General features: G+C 38.2%; 1 protein-coding gene across 1 annotated transcript; it reads right to left on the reverse strand.

The window, feature by feature from the left end:
• Window positions 1–1,183: 1,183 nt before the first annotated feature.
• On the reverse strand, window positions 1,184–19,760 carry Pdk3 (pyruvate dehydrogenase kinase 3). Its single transcript, XM_040744199.1, has 7 exons — window positions 19,656–19,760; window positions 14,125–14,201; window positions 12,560–12,661; window positions 11,613–11,723; window positions 8,193–8,306; window positions 6,680–6,819; window positions 1,184–1,420 (listed from the first exon to the last, which is right to left on the reverse strand). Exons 1-7 carry the CDS (start codon window positions 19,711–19,713, stop codon window positions 1,390–1,392), a joined length of 633 nt encoding a protein of 210 aa, XP_040600133.1. The 5' UTR covers window positions 19,714–19,760; the 3' UTR covers window positions 1,184–1,389.
• Window positions 19,761–23,149: the final 3,389 nt, after the last annotated feature.

Consider the following 23,149-nt stretch of genomic DNA (forward strand, 5'->3'; position numbering starts at 1 on the left):
GCAAGTTTCTACCAGTTTTAATCCATTGAATCAACAAATACATATTAAGTACCTACTACATGCCAGGTACTGTTTCAAATAGTATATACGGCTCCCAGACACTTAAGAGTATAAACTGGAGGGCATTATGGAGAAATGGGGAAGTATTCAGCTGAAAACAGGGGTCAATATTAATTTGTAACATATATAAAAATTCACAGAGCGAGAGGGACATGCTTAACCATCAGTAGAAAGGATACACAAATGTGCCGGTCAATGGGAGAATAAACGATGAGAATGCAGGATGTTCCTGAAACTCTTCTTGTGGTTGGTTTAGGGCTGAGGTTAAATTACTGATGACAAGAAGACAGAACAGCTGGAATGGACTAGGTTTAGATGGAGAGTTAAGTCCAAGAATGTTAGTGAAGGCCTGTGGATTAAATCCTTACGACATTTAAACAAAAGCTGGCTTTTCAAAAAAACTTAAAAAGAATATGACAAAGCTTTTCTATGCTATAACCAGCCCTTATATGGTATTTGTTGTGGGAGTACGGCAATCAGTAGGCAGCCCTCAGACAATAAAAACAGTGCTGAAGCAAGACAACTGATACTGCAATGACTCTGTTGCCGCCTTTCTCCTACAGTCAAACTTGCAAATGAGAATAAAGTCAGACTTCTATCTGACTTTATTCTCATTGTGAGGTGTTCTACTTTCATGTTAGAGCCTATTCATCTGTATTAGTTTTACTTTAAAGTTCATTTGCATACTTCTCTTCCAATGATTAAAGCACTCTAAAAGTTGTCTTTCAAACCACGGTGTTAAGTGAGAAATTCCAAGACAACTTTTAGAGTGCTTTAACAGAAACACACACCTGCACTTGCCACTCTTTACAAGTCCGATGTTGACTAGAAGTCAGCAAAAGTCTAAATCAGAGATTGCATGTACGGGACGGGAAGAACCCTGGAGCTATATTTCAAGATATACTCCACTGATGCCTTCCACTCCCAGACTTCCCAGGTCCTAGCGGGAGGTCATAGACCACAAACCGAAACAGTATGATCTGGGGTATCTGGAATGAGGAAGCTCAGAATCTTGGGAAGACTTCAGACACTAAACTTCATGACAAGATATACAGTATAGGGTAAGAGTGCTCTTTTGTGAAGGGTACAAATGATGCCACAGAAAGACTCCATGAAAAATTGCTCAGGTTACAACTTTAGTGGAAGATATGAGTGGATTAACTACAGGAAGGGCCCCATGGAAACACTGAGCCAATATAAAGGAAGCAACATATTCAAGCATTGGGAATAACAATAGTGCCGCAGTTAAGAGTTGATACAATAAGGGTCTCTGGTTAACTTGCAGAAGAAGATAATCTTTCTTCAGTGACGACCACAGCATCCGGTTTTCTATAAAATTCTATTAGTCTTGATATTGTCCCTATGAAGAAAAGAATCCATAGAGAGCTCATGAGTATAACCCTTCTCTATTTTAACTAAAACTTACTCAGAAAATTAATAGTGATAATTCCAAAACCTTTGCCTTAACTCAGAATTATTTTCTACAGTTACTACAGAAAAAGCAGCAGCTTGTTACTTACATAAACTTTATAAAAGTTCTTTTTTTTGAGGCAGGGTTTCTCTGTGGCTTTGGAGGCTGTCCTGGAACTCGCTTGGTAGTCCAGGCTGGTCTCGAACTCACAGAGATCCGCCTGCCTCTGCCTCCCGAGTGCTGGGATTAAAGGCGTGCGCCACCAACGCCCGGCTTTATAAAAGTTCTTTACTCACAATTAAAAGTTTCATTAGGAACTGGACATGGGGGGTGCATGCCTTTAATCCTAGCACTCAGGAAGCAAAGGCAAGTGGACCCTTGTGAATTAGAGGGCAGCCTGGTTTACATAGTGATTTCCAGGACTGGTAGGGTTCTATAGAGAGACCCTGTCTCAAAAACAAACAAAAAATAAATAAATAAGAAATAAATATTCAATTAGAACCATAAAATGACTGCTAATGCATATGGAATTTCTTCTTGGCCTGAGAAAGTCTCAATTTACAACAGTGGTGAGGGTTGTAAACTTGGAATATACCCCAAACTGAACTGTATACTTCAAAAGAGCAAATTGTATGGTATGTGAATTACATTTCAATACAACTGGTAGAGTTAGATTAGGGATAGGGTTAACTCAGGGTTACGGGTTAGAGTTAGGGTTAGTTAAAACTCACTAAAGAATACACTTTTTAAGACCTCTTTCCATAGAGGCACTCATTTTCCCATTCCCACTCCTGTTCTAAGATCGTTCCTCACGTGTTTAACCAGTATTGTTTGTAAAGCCTAACAATTTTAACTTGCCAAGTTAACTACTTTAGTAATTCATTTTTGCTAAGATTTGTTTGAAACATGTTGAAAATTAGGACTGAACCTTATTAGCATACAATATATTAAGTTATTTACTGCGGGTTTCACTGTGTAACTCTACCTGGCCTGGAATTTGCTATGTAGATGATGGCTGGCCTCAAACTCACAGATTCATCTGCCTCTGGCTCTCATATCCTGGGATTAAAGGCATGAGCCACCATGCCTAGCTAAAGTATGGCTTTGAAAACAGCTTTCTGTTAAAACCACCATTCCACACCCCAAATGACTCTTATGAAAGATGGCTTATAGTACTACCCAAATTCCTCCATGTAGCTGAGTAACAATTCGAATTAACTGGTTACACGGATGGCAAACATGATATCTGGCTTACATACAGACTGAAAATGGGATTGCAGTAAACTGATGTGATACAGTAAACTGATATGATACAGAAAGAGATACAATCCAGTCTTGTGTAGCTGGTCAGAGCACAACTCTTCCCTGGGAAAAATCACCCACTGTGGGAGCAGCAGAGATAATTTTCTTGCTACTATCATATGACGGATGATGAGTGACTTAATCCCTTTAAAATTTCATGCTTTGAGATGAGCTACATGGAAGCCCACTATGTGTTTCTTCAGGAAAGATTAAAGAGCAGTACAGATGTGTTTTATGCTTTATATGACTCATTAGAAAACATCAGCAGAGTCCTTCACAGTTGATGGCTTCTGGTGGGGGTTAGGGTGGGGAAATGAAAGAACTCAGTTATCTTTAATGGTTTGGCCACTGGGAGTTTGACCAGGCTCCAATGTTTATATGGGCAACACAAATTGGACTTGATGTATGTTTTTCTTTTTTGGGGGGAGGGCTCAAAGGTGAGAGGTTGGACCTGGAAGGAATGGGAAGTGAGTATGATCAAGGTGCATAGTATGAAATGCCCAAATAATCAGTAGGTATTTATGTTGGGGGAAAAATAGAGAAAAAAAGAATTTACTATATGGTATAATATTGCAAAGTTATGTAAATTACACTTGCCCACAAATGTTTCTGTTCTGCCATATTAAAGATGTTAAGAGTCAAGGTTTGTAGGAGAGGTTAGGGAAAAATAATCAATGTTAAAATAAAAAAATAAAACTATCAACAAGAACTTAGATATCTGGGTATATAGATACGTACATGTATGTTTGTGTTGAGAACCTCTATCCAGATAAAGGGCTTAGAAGAGGTGTAATGAGATCTGTTAAAGGAAACTATATAGTGGCTGATTCCAGGACAGGGGCATAGAAGGTGAAGCTGAGCTTAGGAGATCATGTTAGGCAAGAAAGTAGGACAACTTTCAAAAATTAATGTACTTTTGTCAACAGAAGACAGAAAACCAAGCTCAAAATAACTCTTATTATCCAAAAGTGTGCCAATTTAAGCAGCAAAAACAATGATTGCTGTTGTGATTTAAGAAAAGCAGCAAGAGAAAGATGCCATGCAACAGGGTTCAAACAGAAGGACTTTTTTATTAGGGAAAGGGATCATAAAAAGGGGAGGGGAGAGACTGGCCTCCAGGGACAGGAGGAGCAGAAGAGGGGAGAGAGGAGAGAGAGGAGGGGGGATGGTGGAGATGATGGGAGGTGGGCAGGGCCTTTTAAAAGGGAACATAGTGAATGTGTACTCTTAGTAGCTGCAGCTGAAGGTATATCCTATCAGAACCCCAAGGACAGGCCAGTACAGATGCCTGAACACTAACAACTGGGACATGAAATATCATGAATGGATTTCACAGGGAACAAAGATGACAAGAGTGAATGCTCTTTTGTTCTATGATAAAAAGAAAAACCTCCAGTGGTGGTCAGAAAACATGTTCTATGGTAGAGAGGAGAACAATCTGGCTAGAAAGGAGTCTTTCAGTATATCGGAGAGAGGAACATATAAATGTGTGTCATGCCATAGACTTCAGATTTGTAGACTTTTCTACTATATGTTATACTTCTATAAAAATAAGTTCTGGGGCTGGAGAGATAGCTCAGAGGTTAAGAGCACTGACTGCTCTTCCAGAGGTCCTGAGTCAATTCCCAGAAACCACATGGTGGCTCACAACCATCTACATACAATTCAATCTGGCGCCCTCTTCTGGCATGTAGACAGAACACTGTATATGTAAGAAATAAATCTTTAAAAAAAATAAAAAATAAGTTCTGAGTATAATGTATAAAACAATAAAACACTATTAAATCTACAATGCTCAAAAAGACAAGGCAAAGCTGGGTGGTAGTGGCACACACCTTTAATCCTAGCATTCACAAGGCAATGGCAGGTGGATCACTGTGAGTTCAAGGCCAGTCTGGTCTACAGAGTGAATTCCAGGACAGTCGGGGCTGTTACACAGAGAAATCCTGTCTCGAAAAACAAATAAAAAAAAAAAGACAAGACCCAAAACTCTTGTAACATCCTTTAAGGCAGATCCCTAGGTGACAAACCAGCCTTTCATAGGGGTTACATATCAGACACACTGCATATCAGATATTTGCATCATGATTCACAACAGTAGCAAAATTAGTTATGAAGTAACAATGAAAATAATTTTATGGTTAGAGGTCACTAAAACAGGAGGAACTGTGTTAAAGAGCCGCAGCATTAGGAAGGTTGAGAACCACTGCAATAGAGGGATCAGATAGCTATCACCTAAATTATGATCTACCCTTAGCATCACCAATAATGGATGAACCAGAAGTCATGTATCTAAACATATAATTTTGCACTAGTACTGATGGAGTATTCCAGCAGGGAAAAAAAAAGCTCCACTGAGAGCCATTATAACAACTTTGATTTCCATAAAATATGGGACTAAGGAACAAACTAAATGATACTTCGGAGAAGAACTAAACACATCAAGATGGGGATGTTTTGCTGGCATGATCTTTCAACAGCAACACTTTCTATATTAAGAACAACTTGAGACTATCCAGATATGGCATGTGGTCCTGCAATTGATCCCAGTTTGGAGACATGAAAACTATTGACATGGAAAAGTAGAGATAGTTAAATGAAACAAATGCATGTTGTTCAACAGTATAAAAAGTGATCTCACTTGGAGAAAATGCATATATATACATGAATATATATATGAATAGCAAATTATTTAAAATAATATACACAAATCTATACCCATAGTAATGTCTGAGTTGAGGAAATACAATGATTTTTTTCTTTCACTTAATATTGCCTAGTTTTTTGTTTTATTTTAGTTGTAACATGCAAATTAATAAAAGATTATTTTAAATTGAAAAATGGAGTCTATCACACAGTGAAGCATTATGGGAAACCAAAAACTAGGATGTTTTATAAACATATATAGTGTCACTTTACTAATATAAAATAGTAATAGCTATTCTATGAGTAACAACTCATTTTTAATAATTTACTCTAATAAACTATACATAATACAGAACTCACTAGCAGCTACTTTTCAGTGAACAGCTTAGTTACTTGGGCATATCCATACTGTTGCACAACCATCACCATTACGTATATCAAGAACAATTTCATGATCACGAACAAAGTTTGTACTCATTAGGAATTCTTTGTTTCACCTCCCCTGAAGTCTTGGCATCCACCCTTCTACCTTCTGACTCTCTGAAACAATTGCTCTAGGCATCTCACAAAAGCGGGACAGCAGCACTATTTATGCTTTTGTGTATGGTGTGTTCCACATCTAATAATGACTTCAAGATTCATCTACATTAGCTGGGCGTTGGTAGTACACGCCTTTAATCCCAGCACTCGGGAGGCAGAGGCAGGAGGATCTCTGTGAGTTTGAGGCCAGCCTGGTCTACAGAGTGAGGGCCTGGACAGCCGCCAAAACAATACAGAGAAACCCTGTCTCGAAAAACAAAACAAAAAAAAAAGACCCATCTATATTGAAGCATGTTTCAGAATTCCCTCCTTTTTAAAGACTAAATAATGCTTCACTGTGTAGAGTCCATTTTGACCCACAAAAATTCTGTAAACATTTTTCTGCCACTCTCTAAGACTAACAACAAACTGAAAACTTAATTGCTTTAAAACAACATTCACACTAGAACAAGTCCCTGCTCACTGTCAATACCTCCAAAGCATAAGGAATCCTAGGACAGTGGGCATTCCATTTACACGATGATTCTAGCTACCCAATTCTTGTTCTCCTTCTCAGCATGAAAGCCTTTTCTCCAGTCTTTCTTTCTCTAAGGATCACTTTGCTTTTCCAGTGATAAAACCACAGAGAATGTATGGCACAAAATATTGGTCAATTGTCTGCCTGGCACTTTCTGGAGACAAATCAGATACTTCATAATGGGAATCAAAGTGGTTTCTTACTGCTTAGCCTTGTATTTTGATGCATCCCTTGGCTCGCTGCTGGGATTGCTCCAGTCATCAGCTTCAGGAGTTGTCTTATAATGGCGCCATGCAGACTTATTGAAAACCGGCAGCCTCTCAAATGATTCACTGGAAAGGGCCTATTAGAAAAAAGTACATACATCAAAGGTCTACGATACTATTTTTCTCGTGTGAAAATCACAGAATGTACTCTTTTAAACGCCAGTAACCATGTTTGTTTTTGAAATATTAAAAATTATTTTTACAGAGCCTTGCACATGCTAGGAAAGCTCTACACCACTGAGCTATATTCCCAACCCCTATAAATATAGAATCAACTCTTGGAGGAGCCATAAAAAAGTACCTCTTGAAGAAAAGTGTGGCTTAGTGCCAGCAGTGAAACACTTCATTTCTCATTTTGAAGTTTTTAAATGTTACTCTATGCCTCTACTACCTATTGAAATAATATATCAGAATTCTAGAATTCAGAAATAGAAGTCTAACACCATCAATAAATGAGAAAAACTGTGTTATAGAGAAGCTAGTTATTAGATGAACGCTTTAAATGGCCATTATTATGATTTTGTTGATTTAAAAACTAATGTACAATGTAAAAGCTCCATTAAGGCATTTTTGTATATAATTTGTTTTGCTGAGTCTCCTCCCATCTACCTTTTCTCTTCCATCCCCAAGTCTGTCCCCTGCGTAGCCTTTCATCTCTGGTAGTTTTCTGCTTTTATGTGCTCTTCTACTATCCTCCCACCATCCTCAAAATCTCTTCTCTCACAGACCTCTTTATAGTTTTGCGAACTATATTGATGCTCATTTCCATATATGTATGAATATGTACATATGCATATATACACATATACATTTCCATAACATATACAAATTAAAAGCTAAAATCTGTATGAGAGCAAGTATTCAGTATTTGTCTTTCTGGGTCTGGGTTACCTCACTTGATATAGAGATCTACAGATCTTTTTTGTATAAACATATTATCATTATTGAATTCTTTTTTATTTTTGTTTTTTTTTTGAGGTAGGGTTCCACTGTGTAGCCCTGAATATCCTGGAACTTGTTCTGTAGAGCAGGATGGCCTTGAACTTAGAGATCCATCTGCCTCTGTCTCCCAAGTGCTAGGATTAAAGGCACATGCCACCAATACCCAGCTTCATTACTGAATTCTTATAACTTGAGAAATTAAAGTAAAATACTACAAAGCTTCAGATTCTTGGAAATTTGTCTCCTTTTAAGCTAGTTCTTTCAATGAACATATAATTTTGAAAAAACACAATTTAGATCTATGGTTGTAAAATCAAAATTCTAAGTTTTATACCTCTATGCTTCATATTTTGTTAGGTCTTGGCATAAAATCAATCACGAGCATAGCATGGTTTCATAAATCTGATCTCAAGGTAAGAGGATACAGTGCTCTTCTCGACTACCTATGTATACTTCCAGCTTTAAAAAAACAAGATACCTTTACAGTAACAGAAACAAAACACAGTACCTTCAGATAAATGACAGCATCGGTACCCACTCCTTCCATGGAATACAGTTTTAGATCTCCCTGAAAATATCTGGCATACAGCCGAGAAATTGGCAAGCCATAACCAAATCCAGCCTATTAAGAAAAGAAAATTAACAGAATGAGAATGGCACAAATGCTTCATAAGGGACCACTTATAGAAGATTAAAACAAATCCTTGACCTGAGTTTAAATCATATGAATTAGTAACTCAGTCTTTATAATGCTGTGTGTATGATCTATGACCAAAATTCCCTATTTCTGTTTAAAAAAAAACCTTCAAGTTTGGGTAACAAAAAAAATTCCTCTTTGATTAACTTTTTAAAAAGCATTTAAAATAAAATTTTACCTATGTCTCTCTATATAGCCCTGATTGTTCTAGAACTCACTCTGTAGACCAGGTCAGTCTCAAACACAGGGGTCCTCCTGTCTCTGCCACCCAGAGTGCTGGGATTAAAGGTGTGCGCTACCAATGCCTAGCAAGAATTGAAATTTAGCAATAATAAGACTAGACCACTGAAAAAATTCTCTTGGGGTTCCTTCCTAAGGCTCTGGAAAAGTTTTACAGTATGTTGATACAGTAAATGGGGATTTTTAAAAATAAAATTAGTACCTTTCTACATTTGATGTCATCACACCGGCAGCCAATATTTCTTTTAAACTAAAGATCACAGATCTTGGCAAGAATAAGAACAATGATACTAAAGGCAGTGACTTTGTGGTTGGCCACAGGTGGGTATGGGAGATGCTATCCAGTAAGCTTTAGCGCTTTGGATTAAATCTGGATCAGGAATGGGGCCCTAAGAAAAGAGGGCTCTGATTACACAGGCTTCTGACTCTGATAGATCTAAGTTGAAATCTCCATTCTGTGTGACTGAGCAGTTCATTCAACTTCTTTAAGACTTTTCTCATCATGAAATGAAAAGCTTATCTCCGAGCTGATAAGGATTCCATAATATAACAAATGCTGCCTCTGTGCAGTATCTAGCACAGTAAAACTCAGTAATATAGCACAGTTTTGCTGACAAATGAGGACCCGAGTTCAATACTGGATCCACATGGAGATAGAAGTAGTGAATTGACTCTACAGATCTAACTTCTGACCTCCCGAAGTATCAAAGAATTAACAGGCATAATAGATACTCCCAAAACAGGAAATTTGGACATGTGGAGATCAGACTGTACCATGCTCTAAGTCGTTTGATGCTATGCAAAACAGTACTTTCAGGCTGTGCCTTGTCACGGACAAATCTGCTTTACAAAGTATCATTTGGCTCCATTGCATACATGCAAAGGCGGGATGGTTCCATACCTCACAGTGCACACAGACACCATCAGCACCATCCACCATCAGTGCACATTCTGCACCATCAATATGACACAGACTAGTAACATTTCTAGTGTAAAAAAGGACCACCTATAAATTTATCTAAGTATCCAGGGAACATATGGATACATTGGGTATATTAAAATCATTCCAGGAGCTGGGGCTGTAGCTCAGTGGGTAGAGTACCAGCCTATCAACCGAAGGCCCTGGGTTCAGTTCCACAGCACCACCTAACCTGAGGTGGCACACAGGTTTATTCTCCAAGCAGGAAGATCAAGAGCTCAGGGTCATCCTGGCTTCAGCCAGCTCTCAGCCCACCTGGATGACATCAGCCTCTGCCTCAAAACCACCATCACTTGTGCTAGTGAGAAAGGTCAGTGCGTCAAAGCACTTGGTGTGCAATCCTGACAACCCGAGTTCAATCCCTGGTAAAGGGAGAAAACTCAACTGCACAAAACTCTCCTCTGACTTTGACACACATACAATAAATCAAAATGTAAAAGTCTATCTTCAGGGCTACAGCAATGGCTCAGCAGTTATGTGTACTTGCAGTTCTTGCAGAAGACCCTGGTTCACTTCCCGCATACATGTGGTTGCTTACAACCATATGTAACTCCAGCTCCAGAGGATCCGATGCCCCCTTCTGATCTGCACTGATAATAGGCATGCATGTGGTACACACACATACATATATGCAGGCAAAACACATATACACATAAAACACTTTAAAATTTGCTCAATTAAAAACAATGTATAAAGGAAAACACAGATATGTAAAACTAAGCCATCTGGAAAGAGAATTCTTTTCTAGGACTACACAGCCATGTGCCCACTTTAAAGTTGAGGACTGTTTATTAACTGGGAGAGATGTCGATGGATGCATTTCTTCAAGAGCAGACACAACAGTATACTAGAAGTTCACAGCCAGTCAGCACCAGCTCTACCATTAATTTGCTTTGACCCTCTTTCCCTCATCTATATAATGGGAAGGTGGATAAATAACAGTCTCTTGTAGTCCTGTTCCCCATCCCCCCAAAAAACATAAAGAGCTATCTTCAGGATGCTATTTTAAGACCTGGAATAGATAATCCATATTCTTTTAAACAACTTGTAAAGATGCAAAATTTTTACCAGACCCTGGTCAGGGTAATACTGTTCCAAATTGATCTTTTATGAATTTTCGTGAATCCTATATAAATGACTTCCTTAGTTTTCCACACGCTGAGTTAACAAACTCTGCCTCAAATAACAATGCAAAGTGTTTGATTTTATTCATCCAAATAAAATATAATCTTATGTGCTTATCAGTCAGGTAGGTCTTTAAAATGAAACTTAATTTATACCCTGAGCCATTTTGAAGACTGATAGATACATTGCTGTGTTTAATGACAAAGGGCTCAATTGTTGTTTGTCAATTAGAAACACTCAGCAGGGGAAGAAAGTGTGGCCCTACCAGGGATAAATGCTACCATGGTAACCAGAGGTTTTTCCCACTGACTGAACAGGGCTGAAGGTTATTTCAAGAGTGCTATAGAGAGACCTCTGAAAATATATACATCACCTATATGTTTTTTGCTTACATTATGAAAATTTCAATGCTTTCTTAATTCCACAAAATAAATATTTTAATTATATAAACAAATTCGACAGTGGTGACCCAAAGGCTCTGGGTGACTCAGGCAGATAAGGTATGCAGCACTAAGTATCTCCTACTAAGCTGTAGCCAAACACTGCACAGTCCCTTTGCTCACCCATGGATAATGCCCACCTCTCTGAGGGTGTGGCATGATGGTAAGTGACCCTCTGACAGTAGTCTTGTCACAGGAAAACAATTTTTCACCGTGTATTTGGGAGTGAAACACTCATCTTGGAGTGTTTCTTAGACAAATGAGAAAAGCACTCTCAGTCCAAAGAACTTGTAAACTAAATAGCTAAGGCAAAAAAGGTGCCTCTGATCCCACCCATACCAGAAACGTCCTCATTCAGGTAAGGCTAGTCCAACCACCTGAGGAGAGGAGCAACTCTCTAGGCCTATGCTAAAGACCTTTCCTTCTGTAGCAGTTTGCCATGCTTACCAAGGGAGCAGCTCTTGTAGGCTCCAGGCTGGGTCGAGGAGCAGTGGAATACATGTAGTTAAAAAGACGGTCTATTTTTCGAAGTGGGACTCCACCACCTAGGTCACTTATCTACAGTGCACAAAATGTTAAAAATAAAAGGAGAGTCAACCTGTGCTTAGGGAGGTAATGAGAGTTCATTAAATAAAGCACATGCTAGAAGGCTCTAAAATGACTATGGACTTTGAGCTGCCATTGAAAAGTGGTTCCTCTGGCGTACAAATAGACTTTGAGTTCCCATCCCACAATGAGGGAGGCTCTCTCAGCCAGGACTCTTGTGCAAGGGCCTAGGCCCTACCCTGGATGAAATGACAGACTCTGGAGCTCCTCCATGGAGGACCTCACCCTCCCTGGGGATCGAGTGGAGTTTGGGTGGGAGACTGGGGGACCTGGTGGGGAGGGGGGAGAGAAGGAGCTGGGATTCAAATATGAAACAAGCTTGCTTCTAACTTAAATAAAAAAAGGAAGAGAAAAAAAGAAAAGTGGTTCCTTTGGGGATGGCATAAACAAAGGAGACAGAGTAGTGCAACTAAATCAGACAGGTTTAGGATTGAGGTCCTGCTCATAAACATTCAATGAGGTAACTTAATCCAAGAATCCAGCACAATATAGTCATGGTTCCATAAATGACAGGGACACATCGAGAAATGTGCCACTAGGCAATGTCATCAGGCAAACATCTTAGAAGGTGTTTATACAGAATAACTACAATGTCACTAGACAATAACATCTTACGGGATGACTACTATATATGTGTTCAGTTCATTGTTAAGAAAGCACTGATACATGACTTTACTTACAAATAACATGCTTAAGAAATGCCAATTTTCTTTCCTTCCCTCTCATACTATTAAATACATACTATTAAATCAACTGATGATTGAAGAAAAATGCAAATAAAAGGTTACCTTAATGGACAAGTCTTCTTTACCCAGAGTAACGAGAGTTTTAACAGCAGGGTAGCCCTCTTTTCTATTTTCATGTAGTTCAAATGTTGCTCTCATCGAGTTCTAAAACAAGAAGCTCTTTTTGAAAACCATGCTTCTGACTCATAAAGTAAAATTCAATTCAATTAAATGTATTGATTATTTTTGGTGCTGAGAAGAACCGATAGCAATGTACATGCCACGCATGTACTCTACCACTGAGCTAGGCCTAGTCCTGAAAAAAAACCCACAATTTAAAAAAAATAAGCACAAGATTACTTACATATGATAATTATTTTGTGGAGCTACTACAAATAAGCTTTATGTGGATTTTTTTCCTCTACTGAACCCGGCTATCCATGGATTTCTATCAAAGATGGTTTTCCTGATATTCTATTTTGCATTTAATTGTTAAACCTTCTTTCCTTCCTTTTTTTGGCTCTAGGGATTTTTGAGGGAGGGGAATGGTTAAGACAGGGTCTCACTATATAGACTGTCTGGCCTTCAATTCATAGGCAGACCTGTCTTTACCTGTCCAATGATGGGATTAAAGGCAGGTTTCACCATGCCTGGTGGTTTTAGGGTTTAAAATTATTCAGCCCAACTGAAAAAAAAGTCTGTATCACATGAAATGGGGCTGCAGAGGCTAATTTGTGCACTTTAAATCCTATTTATCAGTTGCTTTTATAAAGTACCTTTCCTCTAATGAAGGCAGAAAAACTGAAGGGATTCATACTTCCCATAAAACTGAATCACTTTATTGGAAAAAAAGGGTAAAATATCCATTAAAAAGAAATTCTGAAAGGTCACAGATGACGAGAAAGCTCTCAACTGGTGTGTTACACCAGTAGCATTCTGGCTCTTAGGAACAAAACAGCACAACTGATTCTTTAGGTGTTTACTTTAGGGTTTTACACATTAAATGTGATGAACTGTTAGCTCAGATACCCTTTATGCAAAACACTGCTACCATAAATATCACTGGATACTTGGTAACAAAAGCAACAGCTGAGCCCATAGTCTAAAAAAGGGTTTCGTTTTCTTTCCTTTCTAGCTCAGGCTCTACATCTTCCTCTCCTGCCTCTATCAGGTCTTCTGAAATTAATCAAATTATAAAATGGTTAAGCATCTCTCAGGACTTGAATGATTATTCATTAGCACAGTTAATGCTCCAGAATCATAGATACACAGAAATGTGTTTTTATTTGGGTACAGTAATAACCAATAAAACCTTTGCCAGGTTTGAAAACCTAAAAAGCATCTCTAATCTCCCAAATGAAAGAAAAACAGTGTGGATTTGATGTGAAGTTACAAAAGTACAATTAAGTTTCAAAATCAATATGTACTAATATTCACAAAACTATACTGTACACAGCAATTTTTCATCTCACAGTGTACAGATTATAAAGCCCACAGGATATCAGAAATAGAATTTTAAAATGGTTATGCAAAATCTTTTTCTCATGCTAATCTAATGAATCCATTATGCCCAGAATCAAAACCATTTAAAGTGAAGATATCTTCCCAAGCTTTAAAATTCCACTTACCTTGAACAGTTCAAACAGCATGTGAAACAGATGTGACGGCACATAAACTACTTGAATAGGTTTGTTTGGTGCTTTGGCTAAAAACAGAGACAAAACCATCAATGAACATGGACCCAAAGTAGGAGAATATAAAAAAATATTCTATTCTCCAAGTACATAAAACGAACTTCCATAAAAGACTAATAATACAAATTCCCACATTTAATGACATAACTAAGCAAAAACACATGCTTCAGAATCAAGCAAACACATAGTGAACTACACTTCATTCACTGTAGCTTCATGACCTTGAGAAATCAGTCAAGTTCTCTGAAACTTTGTTAAGCAAAACAAACATCATATGTGCCATGGTAGTCTGAGCATCACACAAGAACACACAAACATCACTTGGAATTTTTCAAATCAGAAAGACAGATCTGCCATCAACCCCAGGAGTCATTTGTGAGAATGTGAACCAACTGAGAAGGGGTGGTAAACTGGACTCAACAGCACTGCCATGGTTTGAATCTCACTGTTCACTGAAAGGCTCAGCTGAAGGCTTGACTAGCTGCCAGATGACAGGCTGTAGGGAAATGAATTAATGTATCAAGAGGGCTCTGACACAATGAATACTTAAACCACTGATACATTCATAATTTAATGACAGTATGGAGAATGGCAGAAAATAGGAGGTGGAATGTGGTTGGAAGTAGGTTCCTGGGGCATGTCCTTGAAGAGGGTGTCTTGTCACTGGTCCCTTCTTTGCTCTTTCTTGCCTGCTGTGAAGGAGCAGTCTCATCTTCCACTTTCTCCTGCTGCCATGATAGTCTGCCTTGCCACAGGCTCAAAGGATGGGTTGAAACCTTTCATATTGTGCGCCTAAACCAACGTTTTGGATTTGTTTATCCATTGTTACAAAGGAAAAAACCAAAACACTAACACTGGCCATGTGTGGTGGTGCACACCTTTAATCCCAATACTGGGGAGGCAGAGGCAGGTGGATCTCTGTGAGTCTGTGTTCAGCCTGGTCTACAGAGCGAGTTCCAGGATAGCCAGGGCAGTCAGAAACCCTGTCTGTAAAAACAAACAAAACCAATACAAATAGTTAAACAATGATAAACAGGACAGACTATGAGGTTCACATAACTTTCTACTACAACGAAATCCTTGAATATCTACAGTATTCTTCTTGAACCAGAATCTTTGGAGAAAAATCAAAGAACCTGAACCTCATGCAAAGCACTAAGAACAGCATGTTAAAGAGAGATGCTCAGCATGAAGTCCTTCTTCCTCCTTGTGATCTGCAATCAGGTGAGACACTGAAACCTGATCTTTCTCAAATATAGCAGATAGGATGTGAGGGCGATCTGGCTGCGACATCTGTCACCCCATTGATCGCCAGGGTTGATTCGGCTGATCTGGCTGGCTAGGCGGGTGTCCCCTTCCTCCCTCACCGCTCCATGTGCGTCCCTCCCGAAGCTGCGCGCTCGGTCGAAGAGGACGACCTTCCCCGAATAGAGGAGGACTGGTCTTTGGTCAAGGGTATACGAGTAGCTGAACTCCCCTACTAGAACCTCCAAACAAGATCTCAAATATAGCAGATATACCTCATAACTATACCTCATAACTTCACCCTAAGGATTTCCCCTAATAAAGTAATGGACAATAATATAAGCTAGAGGTAATTATTTGGTCCTTGGCAATTTATTATGAGCTTTTCTATTCACCATGAAATTAGAACCCTATGACAATACATAGTGGTCATAAAATAGTTGGTATGAGTTATAGATGAGCAAACAGGCTTTGGAAAAACTGATGTGATCAAGGTAACAGAAGTGCTGCTGAAATTGGACACATGGTGCTGCTGGTTTGAATCTCATGTATCACCCAAAGGCCCTACATTACAGACACAGTTTGCCAGTCTGTGGTGCCAACAGGAGGTAGGTGGCGAAGCCTAGCGTGAAGACAGGTCATTGAAGGCATGCCTCCAAAATCAATTTTGATTGGGCTCTAGTTTTTTCCTCCTTCTCTTTGCTTCCTGGCTTCTATAAAGTAAGCACCTTTAGCTCATCACATATTCCCTGCCATAATGCTGGATCCTGCCATATGTCCTACAGGCATGTCCAACCTTTTGTCACTGCAGCACCTACAAAGTTGACACAAGAGAACCACACAATTGAGTTGTTCAAACACACACACACACACACACACACCCTTCAAATGTTTTAAATAGTTCATGATTTTGTATTGAGCCGTACACATAGCTATTCTGGATTGTTGATCAGACACTTGCACCTGTAACAATGGAGCCAAGCTATCATGGATAGTAAACCATTGTTTAAGATAAATCTTTCCTCCTTTAGGTTGTTACCTCAGATGTTACCTCCAATACAAATGGACTACAAACATTTTTGGCAGGGAATAGGAATCAAGTCTAGGGCCTCATGTTTTTAGATAATAACTGCTCTATTAGGGAAATATGCTTCCAGCTCCCAGTCCCTTTGTTATCAGTTCTTTAAAATATTATTTAGTAACACATTTAAATGGCTGAAAACCTTCTAAAAACAGAAAGCCAAAGTCCTTTTACCCTTTCCCATCTTGTCCCTCTGTACTTCGGCTGTGATATTTTGAAAGATGCTTACATTCTGTTCTGTAATCCTCATTAGTTATTCTATCTGTTCCCTTTAGGCTGTTAAGAAAGCTAAAACCCAGTAATGTTGGCAATACTTTATGTAAGTACCAATCACTGCAGGACAGCCACAGAAGTGCTATTTCCTTCCCTGTGAATCCAATGACATAACTTGTGTTACTTGGAGAAAATACTTTCAGTCTTAGAGTGAAATGGATTCTTTCTATAATTCTTCCAATTGGCCGTCATCACATCACCTTTTTTAGAAATGTATCACATTCAGTCTGTGGTGGTTTGAATGAAAAACGTCCCCCAAAAGCTCATGCATTTGGATACTTGATCGCTCAGTGGTGATGCTATTTGGGGAGGTTATGGGAGGTGAGACTTTCCTACAGGAAGTATTTTATTCCTTGCTTGCTTTTATCCTTCTCACTCCCTCCCGTCCTTCCTATGTGCTAATGAAAATGTGATCAGGTAGCTTTCTCCTCTTGCTGCCATGGCATGCCTTCCCCACCATGAGGGACACTATCCTAAAACCATTAGCCCAAATGAAGTCTTTCTTTTTTAAGTTGTTTTTGGTCATGGTATTTGATCACAACAAAAAAGTAACAGTACACGGTGCATGGATCTCTTCTACGCTGTGCATTTTCCTATTATGCCCAATCACTTTTCTCTTGAGTATCGTCACTGTATTACCAAGATCTTCCAGCTTCTTCATTTGCAGGGTATCCATGCTATTCTTTAGGAAATTTTCAGATCAGATTGAGCTGCTTTTTAAACATGCTACATGAACATCTCTGGGGTTCCACAACGTCTCATATATCTTTTCCATCTACATTATACAGCCCATTGACTCAGTTATATAACCCACCTTACTAAATAGTGTGCATGACAGACACATTTCTGAATCCTGATAACCATGTCTCAGTTGAGGGCTTAGCTAGATATAGAATTTGGAGTTTAAAATCATTCTCAGAATTTGGTAAAGAGAGCCTATTCTGAGCAAGAACAGCAGAGCAATTCAACACCAGTTAGGTATTGTTCATACTACTGGGTTTTGTCAAAATCAGACATACCATGGTTGTGATTTTGTTTAGGAATTAAGTTTAGAACTGAATTCATCACTTGAGGTAACTAGTCATCCTTTTCCTTTGAAGACTGCCCATAGTGAGAAGGCTGCCTTGGGAGTTTTTAAAACCTGATCAAGATTCCACTGGCTTTAAAAGGTAGACTATGACCAGAGAGGACTTCAAATGCTAAAATGAAGAAGGCTTTACTTTGGAGCAATATTCTTCACATAACCTTCCCAGTAAGTTGTTCTTGAACAGTATCCACTCACTTTGCTGTTGGTAGCAGAGCCTAGACCAAGTAAAGCTAGTCCCTATCATCTCCCCAGGCTTCTTTCAGATGAGCTCTGAGCTAACTAATCTCAATCCTTTAGTTTCCTTTCTGTTCTAGTTGTTTGCACCACTAACCACTGCTCCCAGAGTCCCTCTCGAGTCTAACTGGAAAAAATGGTTGCTGTCTCCTTTTTGGTTGGTCCTGCCCTGTCCTATCAGTCAACATAGTTCTATCCGGCTGTGTTCTTCCAGGAGTTGGCACTAATGCATTCCCAGGACTCAGTGTCTGTGTCTGCCTCAATTCACACCTCAAATCATAATTCCTAAAGTGATGGTACTTAGATGTGGGCCCTTTGGGAGTTGATTATTCATGAGAGTGGAGCCTCATGAATGGGATTAGTGTTCTAAAAAAACCCAGAAGTCTTTGGCCCCTTCCTACGTGTAACGGCACAAGTCATCTGTAAGTCAGAAAATAGGCCCCTTCATCAGACACCAATCTTGTACTTCCGAGGTTCTAGACCCATGAGAAACAAATGTCTGTTTTTTAATTCACCCAGTCTCTGATGGTTTTGTTTAGCAGCCTGTAGGGACTAATACAGAGGTCCACTTATAACCTCCTTGGCTTCTTTTGCTGTTTTTATGGATTCTTTTATTATGGTTGTAATTGGGCCTGAGAATCAAGCTGAGCGCTTAGTCTATCTTGTGGAAAACTGCATCATTAGTTATATAATCAGCCTAAGAATTCAATTCAACCTATTCAGTCCAAATCTCAAGGAAATGAAAAACATTTTACAGTTCGTTTTCTTCTTTTAAGTTTAAACAATATTCTCTAGGAGTCATCTAAAGGTTTGCTCCATTATGTGTACTTTTCTTTGGGAATATTACAGTTGACATTTCTTTTCTTCCTTTTAAAACCATGTAAAATGTTTTTGACTATGATTCATCCCTTATCCTTGGCCTAGTGGCTATAGTGGATGATTACTATAGGTTTGTTTGCTTTCTAAAATGAGATGAACAAAATATGAATATTCCCTCTAATAGTACAGTTTTAAAAGTCAGTGAAAAAATGGGTTGAGTTTTTTATGCTTGAGACTCAAGAAATAATAAAGTCTGTTTTGCACAGTCATTACCTGAAACACCATTAGTTGAAGCAGCACTTAATAAATTTCAACAGAACTCCATACAGACCAAAAGGAAATTTATTTTCAGATAGCTTTCCTTTAAGAATGAAAAGTGGCAACTGGAGTCTAAGCAGAAAGAAACAAATACAAAAGAAGAGGGAGAGGTACAAGATTAAAGCCTGAAATTAATGGAAAAGGCTACTGAACACAAGACACACTACACATTCCTATCTAAGAGTGACTTAGAATAACATCCCCGGCTGGCTAAAGGTATAGCAACAATTTTGAAAGAATATAAAGATGGAAATGTAGTACCATGTTAGGAACTCTTGGAAAGAGAGCACGGATATAATCAGCATTTAAGTCACCTTCTTTGTAGTTAACATTAAAATGCTTTTTTCTTGCCTATGGCCATCCCACCCTGACCATGTCTGATCTCATCTAAAATGCTCTGTCTTTTACCATTGAATTCTTCCACTTCCAGCTCTGGAGCTACCAGGTAATACTGTTCACAGAGCATCTTAGCCGTTTCATATGCATCTGTAAGAAAAAAAATTGAATTGTTGCATTAATTGCATAGAAGTAAACATGTGGGTATGTATACATAAATAAAGTCAATTTGTCAAAACTGACTTTAAATGAATCAGATACTATCTTTTAAAGCAGTCTTTTGCGTTCAACACATTACTATGAGTAAAATATTTCTATTTCCTAAGTTTTAACAACCATGACCATATCAAAATCATAGACTAGCAACAATAAAGCGAGGTTGATGCCAAGCACACAACTGTTTAACTTTTAAACACTGCTAAAAGATATTTTTCATGAAAATTTGTAAACCCAGGACTATACTTCTGAACATCACAAAATCTGATTAAATTGTAGCAAAACAATACTTTGTGTAATTAAAAAACTGACAACAGTCAGCCCTGCTACTGACTGGTGACCTGCTACTGACTGGGCTCAGCAGTTTAGAGCACTTTCTGCTCCTACGGAGGGCCCCTGTTCAATTACCAGCACCCACATGCTGGCTCATAGGCATCTGTAATTCAAGTTCTATGGGGATTTGATGCCCTCTATGGCCTCTGTAGGTACCAGGCATGTACATGGTACATACACACATGGAGGCAAAACACTCATACACATAAAACAAATCTTAAAAAAATTGTCACAGCCATGATTTTCCAGGTATTAGCAAATGAAACATCAACAAGAAGTTATTGAGTAAAAAGGTTTTCATGAAACACAGAATCACCAGCTGTCTTAAGTTGGTTAAAGGTCTAAGGTGCAAGAGTTTGCTTTTCAACAGGGGAAAATGGACGTAAGGTAAGAAAATCAAGTCCATTACAAAAATAGCTAGAAGACGGATTGTAGAAAGTTAAAAAGGTAAGGATTGAATTAAGAAAGCAAAAGTGCCTGACGAAATAATGATTTATTAACTTCTCTTGAACTGGAAACCATTCTTAAAAAAAATACAATCCGAGGAGAGGATTTGGGTTTTCATTTGCTTTATAATGATACATAGAACTTAGTCTAGTGCCTATTTAGATGATCAATTGCTATCTCTTGGTTCAGTATCAAAACCCTTTGGGTAACACATTTTAAAAACTTTACTGACTAGCAGGGCAGTGGTGGCACATGACTTTAATTCCAGTACTTGGGAGGCAGAGGCAGGCAGATCTCTGAGTTCAAGACCAGCCTGGTCTACAGAGCAAGTTCCAGGACAGACTCCAAAGCAATACACAGAAACCCTGTCTTGAAAAAAAAATGACCAAAAAAAAAAAAAAAAGAACTTTACTGACACAAAATTCATACAATTCACCCATTTACAGTAAACATGCAATTCAGTGATATTTAGTATTATCTGCCAAGTTGTGCACCCCTTATCATAACTAACATTTTTATCACTGCAAAAGAAGTCCCACGCTATTAGTGGTCATTACTCTCTACCCAGCCCTTTCTACTTTGTTTGATTTACCATTCCAGACATACCAAATAAACTGAATCCTGTAACATGTGGTCTTTTGTGACTGGTTTCTTCCCTGCAGCATAGTATTTATAATGGTTAGCTCTGTCAGCTTGACATAATCTAGGATTACCTGGAAAAGGAGTCTCAATGGGGTGCTGGTCTATTGGCATGTCTTGGGGGGAATTATTTTGAGTATATTAACTGAGGTGGGAAGACCTGCCCAATGTGAGTAGCACTATTCTCTAGGAAGGGGATTGAAAACTAAGAGTAGAGAAAGCAAGCTAAACATTTGCATGCATACATGCATGCATTAATTCATTGTTCATTGGTGCTGATTGTGGATGTAATGTAACTAATTCTATCAAGCTCCCTCTATTATGAATTCCCTGCCATGATGGAATGTAACTTGAAATTTAGAGCCAAATAAATCCTTTTTCCCTTAAGTTGCTCTCATCGGGGCATTTTATTATAGCAAAAAGAAAGGTTATCTATATTCTAATATGAACACCATATTTTCTTCATCCATTTATCAACTGATAGACATTAAAGTTGTTACATTATTTTGTTATTATGGATAATACTGCTATGAATATTCATGTCTACATTTTTGTGTAAATATACTTTTGTTTCTCATGTACCTAGGAATAGGAAAGTGATAAACTATACGGTAACTGCAAATAAACACTTGAGAACTGCCAGACTACCAGAACAAGATTTTTAGTGTTTCCTTTACAATTTCCAAAAATCAGATGGGTGCATTTACCATATCCTCAGCTACATACCAAGTTCCTGAGATGAAGAAACACTGTGCATAAAGAATATACTTGCTTAAGATTAGAGAGGTGAGAGAAGGAAGAAAAGGAAGAGAAATAAGCTCTAGAGGATTTAAATGTTAATATTTGACATTACCATCTTAAAATAATACAAAGGTAAGAACAGGGTATGTTTAGACTCTAAGTCCATTTACCTTGCACTGCTAACAAATTAGAATTTTATATTCTAATTATTTAATATTATTTGTCCCCACATTAAAAATTCACATGTCATTAAACTTTTAGAATTAAACACCAAAGACAGACATCAGACTAATTGTAACAAGATACAATAAAATGAAAACAAAAAGGGAATAGTAGTAAGATCAGAAAATAATTTTAAAAGAATTAGAAGTGTGAAAATAGACATTAAAGTGGGGTTGAATTTTGGCCCCCCAAAAATTAGAAAGAATTTAATCTATACTGAATTTGCACGTTTTCCCTAGGACATAACAAGCCTCATCAATTATATGTAAAATATTATTTTGAGAGAGAGAGAGAAGAAAGGAGGGAGAGAGACAGAGATAGACAGACACACACACACACACACACACACACACACACACAGAGAGAGAGAGAGAGAGAGAGAGAGAGAGAGAGAGAGAGAGAGAGAGAGAGAGAGAAATCAAGAACCGGTTCTTTTGCTTTGGCTGGTCTACTAAACAATGCTCTATCTCCACCTAGTGACGTGATAGTACAAAAGCTGACCATGAACTTGTAAGACCCCAAATACTGAAATATACAGTGCTTCACTATCTACATACAAAGTCAGTACACCTCAACTCTCCAGGTACATGGTAATTTTTAATATTGAACTTTCTTTCACTGTAAAACAGTGACAGAAACCAAACCTACTAAATGTTCCAATATCCATGGCATTAGCTTTGCTATTACTGTAAATTGTACTGAAAACATGCTAGGCATATACAGTGTGTGGAGGACACTGGAGTTCAATTAAAAACAGCCAACTTCAAACTCAGTATAGTTCCTAAAACCACACGTGGATAAGAATATTTTAGTTTCAATATACACTGTCCTGGATCAATGATATAATTAAGAATTACTTTATTATTCTTGAAAATCTTAAAAGTTGCAATATTATTAATATTATTCTATTAATTATATTATTAATAAAAATTTATATCAATATGCATAAATTCGCACAGGATACTTAA

This window comes from Mesocricetus auratus, unplaced genomic scaffold (assembly GCF_017639785.1).
Source record: "Mesocricetus auratus isolate SY011 unplaced genomic scaffold, BCM_Maur_2.0 Super-Scaffold_100003, whole genome shotgun sequence".
Classification (NCBI taxonomy): domain Eukaryota; kingdom Metazoa; phylum Chordata; class Mammalia; order Rodentia; family Cricetidae; genus Mesocricetus; species Mesocricetus auratus.